At 50.4% G+C, this 22753-nt stretch overlaps 1 protein-coding gene across 3 annotated transcripts in view; it reads left to right on the top strand.

Moving 5' to 3' along the window:
* dysf (dysferlin, limb girdle muscular dystrophy 2B (autosomal recessive)) overlaps positions 1-22753 on the top strand; it is a 334329-nt gene that overhangs the window by 243539 nt on the left and 68037 nt on the right. For all 3 annotated transcript variants that reach the window (XM_078224513.1, XM_078224514.1, XM_078224512.1), the window contains 4 exons: positions 979-1002; positions 15523-15564; positions 17264-17365; positions 19643-19804. In XM_078224513.1, the coding sequence (XP_078080639.1) occupies positions 979-1002; positions 15523-15564; positions 17264-17365; positions 19643-19804 (330 nt within the window). The remainder of the gene's footprint in view (positions 1-978; positions 1003-15522; positions 15565-17263; positions 17366-19642; positions 19805-22753) is intronic.

Below are 22753 nucleotides of genomic sequence, written 5' to 3'. Positions count from 1 at the left end.
AGTCTCTCCTCACATGATCGACCTGCCATCCCAGGAATCAGCCTGGTAAACCTTCGCTGTACTCCCTCTATGGTAAGGACATCCTTCCTCAGATAAGGACACCAAAACTGCACACAATACTCCAGGTGTGGCCTCACCAATGCCCTATACAATTGCAGCAAAACATCCCTATCCCTAAACTCAAATCCTCTCGCTATGAAGGCCAACATACCATTTGCTTTCTTTCCTGCCTGCTGTACCTGCGCGTTTACTTTCAGCAACTGATGCACGAGGACACTAAGTTCTCGTTGTGTATCTACCTCTCTCAATTTACACCCATTCAAATAGTAATCTGTCTTCCTATTATTGCTACCAAAGCGGATAACCTCACATTTATCCACATTATACTGCATCTGCCATGCAGATACCCACACACTCAGCCTGTCCAAATCACGTTGAAGCATCTCTGCATCCTCCTCACAGCTCACCCTCCCACCCAACTTTGTATCATCTGCAAACTTGGAAATAATACATTCAGTTCCCTTTTCCAAATCATTAATATATCATGTGAACAGTTGTGACTTGTTGGGCCATTTCAAAGGGCAGTTAGGAGTCAACCTCACTGCTGTCAATCCTGAGTCGCCTTTAAGCCAACCAAGTCAGGACGACAGCAGTGAATCCGATGGATTTTTACACTCACCATTCCTGAGTCAATTCCCATTTATTCATTGAGTTCAGTTAAGCGCTGATGTGGGATTTGAACCTCTATCCCCAGATCATTGGTTTGTGCCATTGGGTTCCTAGTCCATCGATATTACCACTCTGCCACCATCTCCCCCATTGTCCACGGCTGTCTCTGTTTTCACCCAAATGAGTGGGAGGTTGGCACAGCAATTTCCCCCTGAGAAATGTTGCATAATCCATTTTGTGGCTTGCACTAACAAGGATTCTCTCTTTCATTTTTCTCTCAACGTCTGAACCGTGCGGCGGCCCCCAAAGGAGGAGTTTAGCACACTGAAGGAGGTAGGGGCAATATTTGTTCCATTAGATGATACTTTGTGTTCCGCTATGCTCTCTCACTTTGCTTTGGAGATCAGCTTGATTGGCGCGGGAGTTGGGGAGGAATTGGGATCTTGGACAAGTGGAGAAAGAGAGGTTGCTCCATCATCCGTCTCTGGAAGTGCTAGATTGGATGGGCTGAGTGGCCTGGTCCCAATTCCAGGCTCTTTATTTCAAAACAGTTGAATTAGCCTGGGTGTTTTTTAGTTAATTTATTATTGTCACAAGTAGGTTTACATTAACACTGCAATGAAGTTACTGTGAAAATCCGCGAGTCTCCACACTCCAGTACCTGTTTGGACTCCACAGAGACAGTGACCCAAGCCAGAAATCGAATCCGGATCCCTGGCACTGTGAGGCAACAGCGTTAACCACTGTGCCACCGTGCCGCCCCAGACAGTGAGCCAAGCTGGCAGTCGGACCCAAGCCCCTAGCGCTGTGAGGCAGCAGTGCTAATCACTATGCCACCATGGCAACTCAGTCATAGAATCATAAAATCCAGAAGGAGGCCATTTGGCCCATTGAGTCTGTACCGACCACAATCCCACCCAGGCCCTATTCCCGTAACCCCACGCATTTACCCTGCTAATCCCCCTGACACTAAGAGACAATTTAGCCTGGCCAATCCACCAAACCAGCACGTCTTTCAGAGCACCGGGAGGAAACCCAGACAGACATGTGGAGAACGTGCGGACTCTGCACAGACAGTGACCCAAGCCGGGAATTGAACCCGGGTCCCTGGCGCTGTGAGGCAGCAGTGCTAACCGCTGTGCCACCGTGCTGCCCAAGTCACATCTCTTCCAGCAGTGGACGGCCACGAGAGGGGGAGAGACTGAGTTAATTGGAGGGATGGGTAAGAATGCCACTCCTGACCTGATGATCAGATCATCATAGGGTTCTGAAGACTGTGGAGGAACAGAGAGATCTTGGGGTCCATATCCACAGATCTCTAAAGGTTGCCACTCAAGTGGATAGAGCTGTGAAGAAGGCCTATAGTGTGTTAGCTTTTATTAACAGGGGGTTGGAGTTTAAGAGCCGTGGGGTTATGCTGCAACTGTACAGGACCTTGGTGAGACCACATTTGGAATATTGTGTGCAGTTCTGGTCACCTCACTATAAGAAGGATGTGGAAGCGCTGGAAAGAGTGCAGAGGAGATTTACCAGGATGCTGCCTGGTTTGGAGGGTAGGTCTTATGAGGAAAGGTTGAGGGAGCTAGGGCTGTTCTCTCTGGAGCGGAGGAGGCTGAGGGGAGACTTAATAGAGGTTTATAAAATGATGAAGGGGATAGATAGAGTGAACGTTCAAAGACTATTTCCTCGGGTGGATGGAGCTATTACAAGGGGGCATAACTATAGGGTTCATGGTGGGAGATACAGGAAGGATATCAGAGGTAGGTTCTTTACGCAGAGAGTGGTTGGGGTGTGGAATGGACTGCCTGCAGTGATAGTGGAGTCAGACACTTTAGGAACATTTAAGCGGTTATTGGATAGGCACATGGAGCACACCAGGATGATAGGGAGTGGGATAGCTTGATCTTGGTTTCAGATAAAGCTCGGCACAACATCGTGGGCCGAAGGGCCTGTTCTGTGCTGTACTATTCTATGTTCTATCACGCGTGCCCTTTGAGTTGAAAGAAGGGAGGAAATTAAAGGGATAAAAAGAGATGGGACTGATTTTCCTTTCATTAGGGAGTCACTGGAAAGGCTGGCATTTATTGTCCCTGAGAAGAACAAGGTGGTATTGGGCATTCCTGAGGCAGTGATTGTGTTGGGACCGAATGGTTTGTTCTGCCATTTCTGAGGATAGGTATGAGTCGGCCATATTACTGTGCGTCGGGAGTCACACACTGACACACGCAAACAGAAGGAATATTCTCAAGCCTTGCACCTTTTTCCAATCACCCAGTGAGCTTAGGGAAGCCTACAGTTCCCCATTGCTTTCCCCATGGCAACACCTCAGCCAATCAGAGTCGGTTTGCCGACCAATTCTTGTCTTGCAGTAGAAGTTGTGGTGAGAGTTTGGCCTTCTTGTGTTTGTCCTGATGACTGCAAGATGAAAGGAATAGCATTGATGCATTGACGGGGAGGCTGGGTCAGCGTGTGAGGGAGAAGGGACTAAAGAGTGGCGAAGGGCAATTTCATGGAGGGATGATAGGAGGAGGCCTGAGTAGAGCATTAACACCAGCATGCACAGGCTGGGCTGAATGGCCTGTTTCTGTGCTGTATATTCTATTTGATCCTGTGCAATATATTTGCTAGAATTTAGAAAAATGGGAGGTGATTTCACTGCAATACATTAAATTCTTCGAGTGTTTTTGACAGGGATTATAATCGATGGGCTGAATGGACACTTCTGCTCCTATTCTCTGTCCCCTGGCTGGAGGGACTAGCACCAGGGCATCAACAGCAACAGTCTCTGAATAGGAGGCCAGTCACTGGGGATTGGGATGGGGGGAAATTTCTTCACTCAGGTGTTGTCCAGTTTTGGAATTCCCCCTCTTAGGCGGCTCTTGATCGTTGAGAATATTTAAGATAGTGTGGATAGATTTTTGCATCATAAGGGATATGGGAATAGTGCAGGAAATTGGAGTTGTGGTAGACCAGCCATGGCCTTGGTGAATGGTGCAGCAGGCAAGGTGGACCGAATGGCCCAATCCAACTTCAGTTTCTTACATTCTTATTTTAACTCACTTTCTACTGGTTTACAGTCTTGCCCCTCCTGATTATTCTGCGGCAGCCTCTATCTTGATTTTGATTTGATTTGATTTATCATTGTCACATGGATTAGTATACATTGGAAACTATTGTTTCTTGCGTGCTATACAGACAAAGCATACCATTCATAGAGAAGGAAAGGAGAGAGTGCAGAATGTAGTGTTACAGTCATAGCTAGGGTGTAGAGAAAAATCAACTTAGTGCGAGGTAGGTCCATTCAAAAGTCTGATGGTAGCAGGGAAGAAGCTGTTCTTGAGTCGGTTGGTACGTGACCTCAGACTTACGTATTTTTTTCCTGACGGAAGAAGGTGGAAGAGAGAATGTCCGGAGTGCGTGGGGTCCTTAATTATGCTGGCTGCTTTGCTGAGGCAGCAGGAAGTGTAGACAGAGTCAATGGATGGGAGGCTGGTTTGCATGATGGATTGGGCTACGTTCACGACCCTTTGTAGTTCCTTGCGGTCTTGGTCAGAGCTGGAGCCATACCAAGCTGTGATACAATCGGAAAGAATGCTTTCTATGGTGCATCTTGTAAGATGATGGTTGATGCTGTGGAGGTTACTCTATGTTAAGCAGCTCAGGAGCCTCACTCTGACACGTCAGTCTCTGAGGAAGACAGCAGGCTGAGGAGGTGCGCGATTCTCTGGCCTCTGCTTTCTCTGGGCCCTCTCAATGGCCGGCTCTCTCTGTTCATCCAATGTTCCTCCAAAGAGTCAGCCTCCAGAGATCAACAGCCATCTCCCAGTTGCCAGTATCAATGCCCGCCACCTTCATATCTCAATTACAGGTGTTCTTGTAGCAGAGGTATGGACACCCAAGAAGTCATAGAGTCACCCAGTGTAGAAAAGCTCCTACGGCCCATCGAGCCTGCACCGACAATAACTCCCACTAAAGTCGCGCTAATCCCATTTTCCACCACCTGTCCCATATCCTTAAATGTTGTGATATTTCAAGTGCTCATCCAAATATTGTTTTACGGTTGTAAGGTTTCCGGCTTCCACTACCTTGCCCATGCAGTGCATTCCAGATTCCCACCACCCTCTGGGTGAAAAAGCTTTTTCTCAAATCCCCTCTGAATCTCCTGCCCCTCACCCTAAAAGTACGCCCCCTCCTGATGACCCCTCAACCAAGGGGAACAGCTGCTCCTTACTCACCCTGTCCATACCTCTCAGAATCTTAGACACCTCAATCATGTCCCCCCCTCAGCCTTCTCTGCTCTTGAGAAAACAATCCAAGCCTATCCAGTCTCTCCTTATAGCTCAAATGCTCCATCCCAGGTAACATCCTGGTGAATCTCCTCTGTACCCCGCCCCCCCAGTGCAATCACATCCTTCCTATAGTGAAGTGACCAGAACTGCACACTGTACTCCAGCTGTGGTCATGACCCAGTGGCCAGTTCACTGTACAGAAGCTCTTTGGGTATATGGTCCTTACCCATCCAATGAATGTGGCCAAGCCAGCATAGACGCTGTAAGTGTGTGCTGATGGAATTAACAAACTCCATGACCTCTGAGTTGGTGACCTTGCCCTGCCAAGAGATGCCACAGATACATCTGGGACAACAAAGATGGAAACTATTCCATCTTTTCCCTTGTTCAACATATCTGGCCCAGGTCTCCCCATTGTAGAGGAGGGCACTGACGACACAGGCTTGGTAGATTAGAGTTTGGTGTTCTCAGTCAGGTTGCTCTCGTTCCACACTCTCTTGCTCAGCTCAGAGTTTCCAAATCCACAGCCACTTCCATCTAGAAGGACAATGGCAGCAGATACACGGGAACACCACCACCTGGAAGTTCCCCTCCAAGCCACTCACCATCCTGACTTGGAAATATATCGCCGTTCCTTCACAGTTGCTGGGTCAAAATCCTGGAATTCCCTCCCTAACGGCATTGTGGGTCAACCCACAGAACATGGATCGCAGCGATTCAAGATGGCAGCTCAGACCAGGATGTTGCCTGGTATGGAGGGCATTAGCTATGAGGAGAGGTTGGAGAAACTTGGTTTGTTCTCACTGGAGCGACGGAGGTTGAGGGGAGACCTGATAGAAGTCTACAAGATTACGAGGGGCATGGACAGAGTGGATAGTCAGAAGCTTTCTCCCAGGGTGGAAGAGTAACTAGGGGGCACAGGTTTAAGGTGCGAGGGGCAAGGTTTAAAGGAGATGTACAAGGCAAGTTTTTTTACACAGAGGGTGGTGGGTGCCTGGAACCCGTTGCCGGGGGAGGTAGTGGAAGCAGATACAATTGTGAGTTTTAAGGGGCGTCTTGACAAATGCATGAATAGGATGGGAATAGAAGGATATGGTCCCCGGAAGGGTAGGGGGTTTCAGTTAAGTTGGGCAGCATGGTCGGTGCAGGCTTGGAGGGCGGAAGGGTGTGTTTCTGTGCTGTTATTTTCTTCGTTCTTTGTTCTCACCACCACCTTCTCAAGAGCAACGAGGGATGGGCAATAAATGCTGGCCAGCCGGTGACACGGGTGTCCCACCAATTAATTATGAAACATCCTGAGCCTCTGTGCATCCCGGCGTTCTAGCTCTGCAGCTGGGAGAAACAACCTCTTACCTTCCACCCTGTCAAGTCCTCCTTTCAATGAGATGCTGCCCAATTCGTCCATTGCCTTTGGTACATTCGAGCAGCAGTGAGGTGATCCGGACATGTGTTACTGGTCCTGTCATACTATATAGATAAGAAGTTTAACAACACCAGGTTAAAGTCCAACAGGTTTATTTGGTAGCAAAAGCCACACTTTTGATGTGTGGCTTTTGCTACCAAATAAACCTGTTGGACTTTAACCTGGTGTTGTTAAACTTCTTACTGTGTTTACCCCAGTCCAACGCCGGCATCTCCACATCATACTATATAGATACCAGGAGAGGGCAGCAATGCTCCTTGGAAACCGGGAAGGGACATGTTCCGTGCAAACAGTAACCTGGATTTCTCCGAGGGCTTGGGAAGTGGGAATTAGACCAGACCACCATCTTGATCAAAGAGATGGATTTTTAAAGATGACCTTTGAGGTGGATGAGACATTTGGGAAGGGAATTTCAGAGCTTGAAACCCAGGCAAGTGCAAACACAAGCGTCAACAATGGAGCGATTGAAATGGTGATTAAAGTCAGTTCAGAGACCCCGAGGTCAACTCCACCAAGAGTTTGGCGGTGGGGTTGGTGGCGGTGGGGTTCTGAAGCACTGGAGATGGTTACAGACACAATGAGGGACTGGCGGGAGAAAAGGATTCCACACAAAGCGGTCACTTTAAGTTCAAGTTTATTTATTAGTCACAAGTAGGCTTACATTAACACTGCAATGAAGTTACTGTGAAAATCCCCTAGTTGCCACACTCCGGCACCTGTTCGGGTACACTGAGGGAGAATTTAGCATGGCCAATGCACCGAACCAGCACGTCTTTCAGACTGTGGGAGGAAACTGGAGCACCCGGAGGAAACCCACGCAGACACGGGGAGAACGTGCAGACGCCGCACAGACAGTGACCCAAACTGGGAATTGAACCCGGGTCCTTGGCGCTGTGAGGCAGCAGTGCTAACCACTGTGCCACATATTTAAACTTGAGCTGATGTAAGATGGGGTGTGCTTGGGAATTGGTATGAGTTACAATGAGGGGCAGCAGAACTTCGATTAACTCAGGTTATCAGAGGATGTAAGGAGGGAGGTGAGGAGGAAACTGGAATAATCCAATCAGGAGGTTCACGGGATGTGGGCGTCATTGGCTGGGCCAGCATTTACTGCCCATCGTTGAGGGTATTTGAGAGTCAACCACATTGCTGTGGGTCAGGAGTCACATGTAGGCCAGACCAGGTAAGGGCGGCACGGTAGCACAGTGGTTAGCACTGCTGCCTCACAGCACCAGGGACCCGGGTTCGATTCCCGTCTTGGGTCACTGTCTGTGTGGAGTCTGCACATTCTCCCCGTGTCTGCGTGGGTTTCCTCCGGGTGCTCCGGTTTCCTCCCACAGTCTGAAAGACGTGCTGGTTAGGGGCATTGGCCATGCTAAATTCTCCCTCAGTGTACCCGAACAGGTGCCGGAGTGTGGCGGCTCGGGGATTTTCACAGTAACTTCATTGCAGTGTTAATGTAAGCTTACTTGTGACTAATAAATAAACTTAAACTAAAGGACATGAGTGAACCAGATGGGTTTTTACAACAATTGACAATGGTTTCATTGTCATCAGTAGATTCTTAATTCCAGATTTTTGTTGAATTCAAATTTCACTATTTGCCACGGTGGGATTCGAACCCGGGTCCCCAGAACATCACCCCGGGTCTCTGGATTAATAGTCTAGCAACAATACCAGGATGCCACTGCTTTCCGGAGGCAGAGGCGGCTCGCCATTGGTTGCCGGTGGGATATTCTGGAGCCGCCATTGTCTTTGCATGGTTCACCTGCCCTCTGCCCACTGTGTGGGGGGTCGGGGGGGGGAGGGGGGGGGCACCTTCGCTGGCACCGGAGAACCCGCCAGCTGGAAGGGCTGGGAAATCCAGCACTCTGCCTGTAGTCTGTCGAAGAACCGAGTGATGTGGAGGTGCCAGCGTTGGACTGGGGTATACACAGTAAGAAGTCTCACAACCTTGGACTCTAACCTGGTGTTGTGAGACTTCTTACTGTGAAGAAGTGGCAGGCCTCAAGTCAGAGACAAACTGGGGCTATTGCTCCTGGAACATAGGAGGCTGAGAGGGATCTTATAGAGGTCTATAAAATAATGAGGGGCATAGATCAGTTAGATAGTCAATATCTTTTCCCAAAGGTAGGGGAGTCTAAAACTAGAGGGCATAGGTTTAAGGTGAGAGGGGAGAGATACAAAAGGGTCCGGAGGGGCAATTGTTTCACACAGAGGGTGGTGAGTGTCTGGAACGAGGTGCCAGAGGTAGTAGTAGAGGCGGGTACAATTTTGTCTTTTAAAAAGCGTTTAGACAGTTACATGGGTAAGAGGGATATAGAGGGACATGGGCCAAATGCGGGCAATTGGGACTAGCTTAGTGATAAAAAAGCATGGACAAGTTGCCTGTTTCCATGCTGTAAACCTCTCTGACTCGAAGAAGGAACCACTCTCAGTGAGATTGGAATGGGGGAGGGCTTCAGCAGCTGATGGGCTGAGGAAGGGGTGGTGGTGGGGGAGGGGGGGGGGGAAGGGATGATTGTACAGCAGTGGTGGGAATGGGGAGGGTGTGAGCTGGTGATGGTGTGGAGAGCGGGGGGGGGGGGGGGGGGGTCATTAATTCGGCCACTGAATCAGCAGTTACCAAGGAAGGGGAGCAATTGGTAAAATAGTGCTGTGTGCTCAAACTAATGGCTTCAATTAGGCATTCTCCATTGCCTTCGCTGATGTTAGACATTTTCCTCCTCCTGTTTCCCCCTCGCTCTGTGCCGCCATGGCAACAGACATAACTGCACCAATGCGCCCCCCCACCCCGCAGAAATCCCGGAAGTGCGCCCCCTACTGTAATATCACTGACATCTCCCAATAACGACCCTAGTCTTGGAACCTTCTCACGCCACACTGTGGAATTGTGCTGGGCCCCAGGCTCTCCACACGCTGGGTTAACTACACCTCAAACTAGGATATGGAATGTCTAAAACTTGCAGAGTCAGAGGTAACAGAGAATCCCTACAGCACAGAAAGAGGCCATTTGTCCCATCGACTATGCCCCGACTCTCGGAAAGAGCATCGTACGCAGGTGGGCCCTGGTTTCAACTTCTTGGTTGAAGGTTGAGCCCCTCCCTCAGCCCTGCACTGACGGCTTAGACCCTTATAGGATTTTTTTGGGGTGGGATTTGAACCCATAACTTTACGAGGCAGAGCTGATGCTGCATTCGAAAGAATGAAGAGGTCATTTGGCTGCTGGAGCCTCTGGCACTGTTCAGTCATGATGTGGAGGTGCTGGCGTTGGACTGGGGTAAACACAGTAAGAAGTCTCACAACACCAGGTTAAAGTCCAACAGGTTTATTTGGTAGCAAAAGCCACACAAGCTTTCGGAGCGCTGCTCCTTCGTCAGGTGAGTGGGAGTTCTGTTCACAAACAGGGCATATAAAGACACAAACTCAATTTACAAAATAATGGTTGGAATGCGAGTCTTTACAGGTGATCAAGTCTGAAAGGTACAGACAATGTGAGTGGAGAGAGGGTTAAGCACAGGTTAAAGAGATGTGTATTGTCTCTGCTAGAAACTGATAGCCAAGTTCCGCACACATGAGGACGGCCTCAACCGGGATCTTGGGTTCATGTCACACTATCTGTAACCCCCACGACTTGCCTGGGCTTGCAAAATCTCACTAACTGTCCTGGCTGGAGACAATACACATCTCTTTAACCTGTGCTTAACCCTCTCTCCACTCACATTGTCTGCACCTGTAAAGACTTGATTACCTGTAAAGACTCGCGTTCCAACCATTACTTTGTAAATTGAGTTTGTGTCTTTATATGACCTGTTTGTGAACACAATTCCCACTCACCTGAAGAAGGAGCAGCGCCCCGAAAGCTCGTGCTACCAAATAAACCTGTTGGACTTTAACCTGGTGTTGTGAGACTTCTTACTATTCAGTCAGACAGGGATGATCTCTCTCGCTCAGCCCCTGCTTGCTTCATACTCCTTGACCCAACAAAGATGCCTCAGTCTTCACAGCTCCAACAAAACCCCTTCAACCCCACTGCCACACCCCCACCCCCCCCCCCCCCTCCCCCCCCCCCTCCCCCCCCCCTCCCCCTGCCCCCCCCCGTCTCCACCGGCAACCACAGCCTTCTGGGGAGGTGAACCCCAGGTTGCCACCACCCTTTCAGATGAACTTCCTGCTCCCACTGCTGAGAGGCCTGGCTCGAGAGGCTGAGCTTTAGCAGCCCTTTAATTAAAAGCAGGAAGGTGTCAGCTCTTTAACGAGAAGCCAGCGTCTAATTAAAGAGAAGGCACATTCTGCCAATTTGGCCGGGAGGTATAGTGTGTCTGCGATCTGTCGCTTACAGAGAGCTGGGGGGATGGGAACAGGCTGGAGACACAGCTTTGGAACCTTGCCGCATTCTCCGAGTTTAAACTCGGGGCGTCACGGTGACACAGTGGTTAGCATCGCTGCCTCTCAGCGCCAGGGACCCAGGTTCGAATCCCGGCTTGGGTCACTGTCTGTGCGGAGTCTGCACGTTCTCCCCCGTGTCTGCGTGGGTTTCCTCCGAGTGCTCCGGTTTCCTCCCACAGTCCAACGATGTGCGGTTTGGCCATGCTAAATTGCCCCTTAGTGTCAGGGGGGCTAGCTAGGGTAAATGCATGGGGTTGTGGGGATAGGGCGTAGGTGGGATGGTGATCGGTGCAGACTTGATGGACCGAATGGCGAACGGTGTCACAGTGATTAGCACTGCTGCCTCACAGCTCCTGGGACCCGGGTTTAATTCCAGCCTTGGATCACTGTCTGTGTGGAGTTTGCACATTCTCCCCGTGTCTGCATGGGTTTCCTCTGGGTGCTTTGGTTTCCTCCCACAGCCCAAAGATGTGCAGGTAAGGTGGATTAGCCATGGTAAATTGCCCCTTAGTGTCCCCGGATGTGTAAATTAGAAGGATTAGTGGGGTAAACATCTGGGGTAACGGGGCTGGGACCTGGGTGGGATTGTGGTCAGTGCAGACTTGATGGGCCGAATGGGCTCCTTCTGCACTGTTGGGATTCTATAAACAGTGGACTTTCCTATTGCCTGCCTCCTTACATCCCCTGGTGGGACGGCCAACTCTCCAGAGTTCCCCCCTCCAATCTCTCAGAATTATAGATACTTCACCTGGATTCTGGTTTGAAGCAAAAAAAACTGGGGAAAATCATCGTGAATGTTTTTAAAAATGGTTTTGTTTGGTTCTTCATTTTAGGGGAGTCCAGAACTAGGGGTCATAGTTTGAGGATAAGGGGTAAACCTTTTAGAACTGAGGTGAGGTGAAATTTCTTCACCCAGAGGGTGGTGAATGTGTCACTCCCACAGAAAGTGATTGAGGCCAAAACATTGTCTGATTTCAAGAAGAAATTAGAGAATAGGGTGAAAAGTTGGAAGAGAGAGGAAAAAGGGAAGGTTGGAGGAGCTGGAAGAGGAGTGGAAGAAAGGGGAGGCTGAGGAAGAGGGAAGGAGACAGGCAGAGGAGAGGGAATGTCAAAGGCAGATCGTGCCTTACGAGCCTGGTGGAGTTCTTCGAAAATGTGACTAAACACATTGACGAAGGGAAAGCGGTAGATGTGGTTTATATGGATTTTAGCAAGGCGTTCGATAAGGTCTCCCATGCAAGGCTTCTAGAAAAAGTGAGAGGGTATGGGATCCAAGGGGCTGCTGCCCTGTGGATTCAGAACTGGCTTGCCCAAAGGCGGCAGAGAGTGGGTATAGATGGGTCTTTTTCTAAATGGAGGTCGGTCACCAGTGGTGTGCCCCAGGGATCTGTTCTGGGACCCTTGCTGTTTGTCATTTTCATAAATGACCTGGATGAGGAAGTGGAGGGATGGGTTGGTAAGTTTGCCGACGACACGAAGGTTGGTGGGGTTGTGGATAGTCTGGAGGGATGTCAGAAGTTACAGAGGGATATTGATAGGATGCAAGACTGGGCGGAGAAGTGGCAGATGGACTTCAACCCAGATAAATGCATAGTGGTCCATTTTGGCAGGTCACATGGGATGAAGGAGTACAATATAAAGGGAAAGACTCTTAGTACTGTAGAGGATCAGAAGGACCTTGGGGTCCGGGTCCATAGGACTCTAAAATCGGCCCCGCAGGTGGAGGAGGTGGTTAAGAAGGCGTATGGTGTGCTGGCCTTTATCAATCGAGGGATTGAGTTTAGGAGTCCGGGGATAATGATGCAGCTATATAAGACCCTCGTCAGACCCCACTTGGAGTACTGTGCTCAGTTCTGGTCGCCTCATTACAGGAAGGATGTGGAAAAGATTGAAAGGGTGCAGAGGAGATTTACAAGGATGTTGCCTGGATTGAGTGGCATGCCTTATGAGGATAGGCTGAGGGAGCTCGATCTTTTCTCCTTGGAGAGACGAAGGATGAGAGGAGACCTAATAGAGGTATACAAGATGTTGAGAGGCATAGAGCGGGTGGACTCTCAGAGGCTTTTTCCCAGGGTGGAAATGTCTGCTACGAGAGGACACAGGTTTAAGGTGCTGGGGGGTAGGTACAGGGGAAATGTTAGGGGGAGGTTTTTCACACAGAGGGTGGTGGGCGAGTGGAATCGGCTGCCGTCAGTGGTGGTGGAGGGAAACTCAAGGGGGTCTTTTAAGAGACTCCTGGATGAGTACATGGGACTTAATAGGATGGAGGGTTATAGATAGGCCTAAAAGGTAGGGATATGTTCGGCACAACTTGTGGGGCCGAAGGGCCTGTTTTGTGCTGTAGTTTTTCTATGTTTCTATGTAATGCGGGAAGAGTAGGAATGAAGGGGCGTTGCAGAGGGAGAGAGTTCCAGGTTTGGGAATAGATGTTAAGGAACAAGACAATGATTTACCGAAGGGTTTATCATGATTACCTTCTAAATAAGACCGTGAGGAGGTCTGAAGACCCGAGACACAATCAGCCCTGATCCCAGAGGTCGAGGGCTAAAGGTCAAAGGTAACTGTTGGAAGGGTAAAAAATCAAAAGAGTACAGATCCAAGAGGCACAGGTAGTGAGAAAGAGTGCTGAGGGAGAGGCTGTCTGAGTGATGGAGGGTGAGGGAGAGGAGGTCTGAGTGATGGGGGGTGAGGGAGAGGAGGTTTGAGGGATGGGGGGTGAGAGAGAGGAGGTCTGAGGGATGGAGGGTGAGGGGAAGGGGGTCTGAGGGATGGAGGGTGAGGGAGAGGATGTTCAGGGATGGAGGGTGAGGGGGAGGAGGTCTGAGGGATGGAGGGTGAGGGAGAGGATGTTGAGCGATGGAGGGTGAGGGGAAGGGGGTCTGAGGGATGGAGGGAGAGGATGTTGATGGAGGGTGAGGGGAGGAGGTGTGAGGGATGGAGAGTTAGGGGAGGAGGTGTGAGGGATGGAGGGTGAGGGAGAGGAGGGCTGAGTGATGGAGGGTGAGGGAGAGGAGGGCTGAGTGATGGAGGGTGAGGGAGAGGAGGTCTGAGGGATGGAGGGTGAGGGAGAGGAGGTCTGAGGGATGGAGGGTGAGGGGGGAGGTCAGAGGGATGGAGGGTGAGGTCAGAGGGATGGAGGGTGAGGGGGGAGGTCTGAGTGATGGAGGGTGAGGGGGAGGTCAGAGGGATGGAGGGTGAGGGGGGAAGTCTGAGGGATGGAGGGTGAGGGAGAGGAGGTCTGAGGGATGGAGGGTGAGGGGGGAGGTCAGAGGGATGGAGGGCGAGGGGGGAGGTCAGAGGGATGGAGGGTGAGGGGGGAGGTCAGAGGGATGGAGGGTGAGGGGGAGGAGGGCTGAGTGATGGAGGGTGAGGGAGAGGAGGTCTGAGTGATGGAGGGTGAGGGGGGAAGTCTGAGGGATGGAGGGTGAGGGAGAGGAGGTCTGAGGGATGGAGGGTGAGGGGGGAGGTCAGAGGGATGGAGGGTGAGGGGGGAGGTCAGAGGGATGGAGGGTGAGGGGGGAGGTCTGAGTGATGGAGGGTGAGGGGGGAGGTCAGAGGGATGGAGGGTGAGGGGGGAAGTCTGAGGGATGGAGGGTGAGGGAGAGGAGGTCTGAGGGACGGAGGGTGAGGGGGGAGGTCAGAGGGATGGAGGGTGAGGGGGGAGGTCAGAGGGATGGAGGGTGAGGGGGGAGGTCAGAGGGATGGAGGGTGAGGGGGAGGAGGGCTGAGTGATGGAGGGTGAGGGAGAGGAGGTCTGAGTGATGGAGGGTGAGGGGGGAAGTCTGAGGGATGGAGGGTGAGGGAGAGGAGGTCTGAGGGATGGAGGGTGAGGGGGGAAGTCTGAGGGATGGAGGGTGAGGGAGAGGAGGTCTGAGGGATGGAGGGTGAGGGGGGAAGTCTGAGGGATGGAGGGTGAGGGAGAGGAGGTCTGAGGGATGGAGGGTGAGGGGGAGGTCAGAGGGATGGAGGGTGAGGGGGAGGTCAGAGGGATGGAGGGTGAGGGAGAGGAGGTCTGAGTGATGGAGGGTGAGGGAGAGGAGGTCTGAGGGATGGAGGGTGAGGGAGAGGAGGTCAGAGGGATGGAGGGTGAGGGAGAGGAGGTCTGAGGGATGGAGGGTGAGGGGGGAAGTCTGAGGGATGGAGGGTGAGGGGGAGGTCAGAGGGATGGAGGGTGAGGGGGAGGTCAGAGGGATGGAGGGTGAGGGAGAGGAGGTCTGAGTGATGGAGGGTGAGGGAGAGGAGGGCTGAGTGATGGAGGGTGAGGGAGAGGAGGTCTGAGGGATGGAGGGTGAGGGGGGAAGTCTGAGGGATGGAGGGTGAGGGGGGAGGTCTGAGTGATGGAGGGTGAGGGGGGAGGTCTGAGTGATGGAGGGTGAGGGGGGAGGTCAGAGGGATGGAGGGTGAGGGGGGAGGTCTGAGTGATGGAGGGTGAGGGGGGAAGTCTGAGGGATGGAGGGTGAGGGGGAGATCAGAGGGATGGAGGGTGAGGGGGGAAGTCTGAGGGATGGAGGGTGAGGGGGGAAGTCTGAGGGATGGAGGGTGAGGGGGGAAGTCTGAGGGATGGAGGGTGAGGGGGGAGGTCAGAGGGATGGAGGGTGAGGGGAAGGAGGGCTGGAGTTCAGAGTTTGAGAGAATCTCCATTTCTCCAACAACTGTCGTTTTTCTCTCTCATGTTTTCTGAATCCTTGTTTTTCTCGGGTTTCTAACCACCTCTCTCTGCTTCCTCCCTCCACAATCCTCCTCTGAAATCAGCTCTGCATTCCGGATTTCTTCTGCGAGGGTCTACTGCGATGGGTATATCTGCTCACCTTCTTCACAGACCTCTGAAGCTTTATTTACCCTTTCGTGGCTTTGTAATGTCGTTTATATATAAACTCTGCCTGAACCTGAGAAAATATGTATGAACCGTGATCCCTGCCTGAGATCCCTTTGCGATTATGGTCATCTCCTCATTGTTAATCGAAAGAAGAAGATTTCAGTTCTCAGGATTTGCCTGAGTCTCTGTTTGTCGGTCTTTGTGCCTCAGTCTTCTCTCTGTCTCTTTCTGTCTCCCCCACCCCCTTTCTCTCTATTGCCAGAATCTTACCGCCGCACTCATCCCCATTCCGGTGTGGGCGCAGCTCGGAGAAACGGAATTCTCCGTTGGCCTCAGGTGGGATTTTACGAGCCCCGCCCCAGCGAATGTCTCTCATTCTCTCTCTTGTTCACTTTCTCTCTCGCTCCTCTCACTCTCTGTCCTTCACTCGCTGTCTTCTTATTTCATCCTGTTTTATCCCTTACACTACCTATCTCTCACTCATTTTCCTACTTTTCCCCAGCTCTGAGCATCCACCTCTCTCAATTTACACCCATTCAGGTAATAATCTGCCTTCCTGTTATTGCTGCCAAAATGGATTCCTCTTCATTGCTTCATGTGACCATTCCTGCTTTGTATTTTTTTCTCCCTCATCACGCTCTATTTTCCAGCCCTTTCACCCTGCCTCTCTCTGGGCATGCACATCACCTCTCAGTCATGTTTCACTCTCACTATCCCCCTCATTAACATAGAAACAAAATACAGTCCTAACCAATTTAGTCTCTCCTCAGACCTGCCATCCCAGGAATCCGCCTGGTAAACCTTCCCTGTACTCCCTCTATAGCAAGGACATCCTTCCTCAGATAAGGACACCAAAACTGCACACAATACTCCAGGTGTGGCCTCGCCAATGCCCTGGAGAATTGCAGTGAAACATCCCTGTCCCTATACTCAAATCCTCTCGCTATGAAGGCCAACATACCATTTGCTTTCTTTACTGCCTGCTGTACCTGCGCGCTTACTTTCAGCAATTGATGCACGAGGACTCCAAGGTCTCATTGAGTATCCACTTCTCTCAATTTACACCCATTCAAGTAATAATCTGTATTCCTATTGTTGCTACCAAAATGGATAACCCCACATTTATCCACATTATACTGCATCTGCCATGCAGATACCCACACACTCAGCCTGTCCAAATCACGCTGAAGCATCTCTGCATCCTCCTCACAGCTCACCCTCTAAACTCAACTTTGTATCATCTGCATTTGGAAATATTCTTATCCGTATCCTTATCCATGTCATGCTGCATCTACCTTGCTTGTGCCCACTCACTCAGCCTTCTGCCTCTTTGCTTCACTGAGCACAGACCTGTCCTCTCCTGCACTCTATGTATCTCTCTGTGCCTTGCTGCATGTGTGGGGCAGTGGAGGCAAGTGAGTGTGCATGTGCATGCTGCCTGTCCGTCAATGAGTAACCGCCGCGCCGCGCAAGTGTTTCCTCAGAGCCAGACTCATTAACAAAGCCCCGGGTTTATTGATGACCCCACCCGATGCCCCTGCCTCCTCGGTGTCCAGTTCCCTCGCAGAGGGCACCGAGGTTTGCACGGCGGATTTGATTGTGTGTCAGCCTTGCTAGCGGAGCTTCCCCTGAGCTCACTAACTCCTCTTTCTTTCCCTCTCTCTGCCCTTCGCCCAGGAGGATGACACAGATCTGCCCTACCCACCACCACAACGGGAGCCCAACATCTACATGGTGCCCCAGGGGATTAAACCCGTCCTGCAGCGCACTGGCATCGAGGTGGGTACTCACAAGCTGCTTGGTGGACCAACGAGATCGGAACGAGTTTGTGATCAATTTAACGCACTTTAAGTTGGTCATTAAGAACAGCTATCTCCAATTGGGGAAGTTTTCTGCCTTCATTAAAAAGACTCATAGAATCATAGAATCCCTACAGTGCAGAAGGAGACCATTCGGCCCATCGAGTCTGCACCGACCACAATCCCACCCAGGCCCTATTCCTGTAACCCGACATATTTGCCCTGCTAATCCCCCTGACACTAGGGTCAATTTAGCACGGCGAACCAACCTAACACACACATCTTTGGAGCGTGGGAGGAAACCAGAGCACCTAAAGGAAACCCACGCAGACACGGGGAGAATGTGCAAACTCCACACAGACTGTGACCCGAGGCCGGAATTGAACCCGGGTCCCTGGCGCTGTGAGGCAGCAGTGCTCACCACTGCACCATTGGGCCACCCTGTCACATATTACAAGAATATAAAAAGGTGGGGAGTTGTTTCGCTCAGTTGGCTGGACAGCTGGTCAGTGATGCAGAGCTCAATGCCAACAGCGTGGGTTCAATTCCCGTACCGGCTGACGTTATTCATTCTTCTCAACCTTGCCCCTCGCCTGAGGTGTGGTGATCCTCAGGTTAAATCACCACCGGTCAGCTCCCTCTCCCTCAAAGGGGACAGCAGCCTATGGTCATCTGGGATTATGGCGACTTTACTTTATGAGTGGAATTTTACCATCCGGCCCGCCACAGAAATTGTAGCGGGTGGGGCAGACCATGCAAAGGTCCATCGACCTTGGGCGGGATTTTCCGGTTTTGGGGTGAGCGAAGCCGGAAAATCCCACCCTATTGCCGGAATTCTACCGCCCCGCCATCCACTGCTCCTAGCTTCCACATTCCTCGGACTCACAGATACTTCCAGACCTGATTCACGGGACGTTCCAGCCTGGGGCCTCCTTCTACATGATATCCCGGAGCATTCCGTGGCCCACACCTATAATGAGATTCCCTGTTCACCAAAGCAGACGTTTACATCGAACCTCACAGCACTGAAACAGGCCATTCAAACAGCAAAGAAAGAATGAAGAACCAAAAAGGTTACAGCACTGGAACAGGCCTTTCGTCCCTCCAAGCCTGTACCGACCATGCTGCCCGTCTGAACCAAAACCCCCTCCCCTTCCGGGGACCATATCCCTCCATTCCCATCCTATTCATGTATTTGTCAAGATGCCCCTTAAAAGTCACCATCGTATCCGCTTCCACTCCCTCCCCCGGCAGCGAGTTCCAGGCACCCACCACCCTCTGGATAAAAAACTTGCCTCGTACATCTCCTTTAAACCTTGCCCCTCGCACCTTATACCTATGCCCCCTAGTAACTGACTCTTCCACCCTGGGAAAAAGCTTCTGACTATCCACTCTGTCCATGCCTCTCATAATCTTGTAGACTTCTATCATGTCGCCCCTCAACCTCCGTCGTTTCAGTGAGAACAAACCAAGTTTATCCAACCTCTCCTCATAGCTAATGCCCTCCATATCAGGCAACATCCTGGTAAGTGTTTTCTGTACCCTCTCCAAAGCCTCCACATCCTTCTGGTAGTGTGGCAACCAGAATTGAACACTATATTCCAAGTGCGGCCTAACTAAGGTTCTATAAAGCTGCAACATGACTTGCCAATTTTTAAACTCAATGCCCCGGCCAGCTTTGAACCGGTTGAGCTAAATGTCATAAAAATTGTGCCATTCAGGCCAACGTTAGTTTTCCTGTTCCACATGGGCCGCCTCCCACATCTCTTCATCTCATCCTATTTTTAATTCTTTTGTGGGACATCGCTGTCGCTGGCTGGCCAGCATTTATTGCCCATCCCCAGTTGCCTAAGGGCAGTGGAGAGTTAACCATATTGCTGTGGTTCCATGTAGGCCAGACCAGGTAAGGACAGCAGATTTCCTTCCCTAAAGGATGTTAGTGAACAAGTGGGTTTGTCTTGACAATTGGCAATGATTTCATGGTCATCAGTAGATTCTTAATTCCAGACTGTGTTTCAATTTTTAGTGAATTCAAATTCCACCAGTTGCCATGGTGGGATTCGAACCTGGATCCCCAGAACATTCGCTGAGTTTCTGGATTACTAGTCTAGCAGTAATACCAGGAGGCCATCGCCTCCCCTCACGCTTCATGCATTCAGATAAAATAATAATAATTTGCAATGTCACCCGAATGGTGGTCGGATGTCTCTGATAGGCTGGGTTAATGCCTCTTCAACCTCTTGTGGCTTCACTGCAGATTCTGGCCTGGGGTCTGAGAAACCTGAAGAGCTACCAGCTAGCGAGCGTCTCATCCCCCAGCCTCATCGTGGAATGCGGAGGCCAGATCGTGCAATCCTGCGTCATTAAGAATGCCAAGAAGAACCCAAACTTCAACACTTCCATCCTGTTCATAGAAGTGGTAAGGAGCCTGTGTATTCTGTCAATAACTTAGCCATGAGCAGCGTGCCCATTACGCTGCATGGGTGCACAAGAACATTTCAACTCAAGTTTATTTTATAATTGTCACAAGTAGGTGTACATTAACACTGCAACAAAGTTACTGTGAAAATCCCCTAGTCACCACACTCTGGCGCCAGTTCGGGTACACTGAGGGAGAATTTAGCATGGCCAATGCACCTAACCAGCATGTCTTTCGGACTGTGGGAGGAAACCCGGAGCACCCAGACGAAACCCACGCAGACACGGGGAGAACGTGGAAACTCCACACAGACGGTGACCCAAGCCGGGAATCGAACCCGGGTCCCTGGCGCTGTGAGGCAGCAGTGCTTTGGTTTGATTTGATTTATTATTGTCACATGAATCAGTATGCAGTGAAAAGCATTGTTTCTTGCGCACTACACAGACAAAGCATACTGTTCATAGAGAAGGAAAGGAGAGGGTGCAGAAGGTAGTGTTACAGTCATAGCTAGGGTGTAGAGAAAGATCAACGCAAGGTAGGTCCATTCAAAAGTCTGACAGCAGCAGGGAAGAAGTTGTTCGGTTGGTACATGAGCTCAGACCTTTGTATCTTTTTCCTGACGGAAGAAGGTGGAAGAGTGTATGTCCGGGGTCCTTAATTTTGCTGGCTGCTTTTCCGAGGCAGCGGGAAGTGTAGACAGAGTCAATGGATGGGAGGCTGGTTTGCGTGATGGATTGGGCTACATTCAAGACCTTTTGTAGTTTCTAACCAGTGTGCCACCGTGCTGCCTCTTACATTGCGATATTACATTGTTATCCTGAGACAAACAGTTTGTGCACAACTACATTTTAAGGGAAACATAGGGTGTGGAGAAAGCATTAATCCTAAATGGAAAATCACTCCAGGATATTGTTAGATTCAGTGAATGGGCAAAATTGTGGCAAATGGGTTTCAGTCCTCTCAGTTCTAGGGCAATTAGGGATGGTCTACAAATGTGGGCCTTGCCAGCGATGCCCATGGCCCATGAAGGAATAAAGAAAAACAGAATGAGGTCACCCACTTGGGACCCGAAATGGATGGAACAGAGTGTTTTGTAAATGGTAGAAGGCTAGAAACAGTGGAGATTTAAAGAGATCAGAGCAGCTAGCTAAATAGATCATTAAAATGTTATTAACAGCTCCAGACAATCATTAAAAAGACAAATGGAACCCCATAGAATCCCTACAGTGCAGAAGGAGGCCATTCAGCCCATCGAAAGGGCACCTGGGTGTTTTGGTTCAGCATGGACAAGTTGGGCCAAATGGATCCCTTCTATGCTGTTTCATTTCAATGGCTCTATGAAACCTGCAGCGATTCTCTGAAAAGGGCATCTTACCCAGACCCATTCCCCCACCCTATCCTCGTAATCCTGCACATTTAGCATGGCCAATCCATCTAACCCGCACATCTATGGAGCGTGGGAGGAAACCGGAGCACCTGGAGGAAAGTCATGCAAAGAACAAAGAACAATACAGCACAGGAACAGGCCCTTCGGCCCTCCAAGCCCGTGCCGCTCCCTGGTCCAAACTAGACTATTCTTTTGTGTCCCTCCATTCCCACTCCGTTCATGTGGCTATCTAGATAAGTCTTAAGCAGTCACGGGAGAACGTGTAAACTTCACACAGACGGTCAGGAGGCAGCAGTGCTGAAATATTGACCTGAGACCTTAGTCTACGAGAGGGTAGAAGTCATACTTATTAATGGCTATACGAAGCCCTGCTTAGATCACACCTGGAGTACTGGGAAAAGTATTGGGCATTACACATGCTGAGGGATATATCGGCCCTGGAGGGAGCGCAGTGTAGATTTACTGGAATGATATCTGAACCACAGGGTTAAGCTGCGAGGTAAGATTGAACAAACTCCAAATAAATTTAATTAAAAAAATTAAGGAGTGATTTGATCAAAGTTTTCAGGATTACGAGACAAGGATAAGATAGACAGAGATGATTTTGGACCTAGGACTAGTGGGTGAATGGTCTAACTATTAGAGTGAAATGCGGAAACAATTTTTCATGTAAAGGATGATAGGCATTTGGAACTCTCTAGATTAATACATTAAATCTGAGATTGTGAGATAGAGTTAGGTCATGGATTAGCCATTATCTCACTGAATGATGGAAGAAGGTGGAAGAGAGAATGTCCGGGGTGCGTGGGATCCTTAATTACGCTGGCTGCTTTGCCGAGGCAGTGGGAAGTGTAGACAGAATCAATGGATGGGAGGCTGGTTTGCGTGATGGACTGGGTTACATTCACAGTTCCTTGCAGTCTTGGGCAGAGCAGGAGCCATACCAAGCTGTGATACAAACAGAAAGAATGCTTTCTATGGGCATCTGTAAAAATTGGTGTGAGTCGTAGTGGACATGTCAAAGTTCCTTAGCCTCCTGAGAAAGTAGCTGTGTTGGTGGGGTTTTCTCCACTACAACATCACCATGATGGGATCAGGAAACATTGTTGGTGACCTGAACGCCTCGGAACTTGAAGCTCTCGACCATTTCCACTTCATCACCGCATGGACATGTTCTCCCCTACGCTTCCTGAAGTCGATGACTATCTCCTTCACTGAGGGAGAGATTATTGTCATCGCACCATTTCAGGAGAGAGACAGAGTTAGCGGCCAAAATTTTCCAGCCGTTCATGCCAGCGGGATTCTCCGGATCCGCTGCAGTGAACGGAGATTTGGCTGAGCGCCAAATTCTCTTTCCTCGCTTGCAGCGGTAGCGGGACAAGAATGGCCGGAGAATTCCGGTTCGCATTTCAGTTGAGGCCCTTTCTTCAGAGCAGAGGAAGTTTGAGATGTAACAGATTCAAAGTCCAGAAAAAAGATGGGGGCGGGAGGTGGCGGGGGGAGCGGGTGGGAAGGGAGGAGAGAAGAAAAGAAATAGAACATAGAACATAGAACATTATAGC

This window comes from Mustelus asterias, chromosome 1, assembly GCF_964213995.1.
Source record: "Mustelus asterias chromosome 1, sMusAst1.hap1.1, whole genome shotgun sequence".
Lineage (NCBI taxonomy): Eukaryota > Metazoa > Chordata > Chondrichthyes > Carcharhiniformes > Triakidae > Mustelus > Mustelus asterias.
This window is presented reverse-complemented; position numbering and strand designations above follow the sequence as displayed.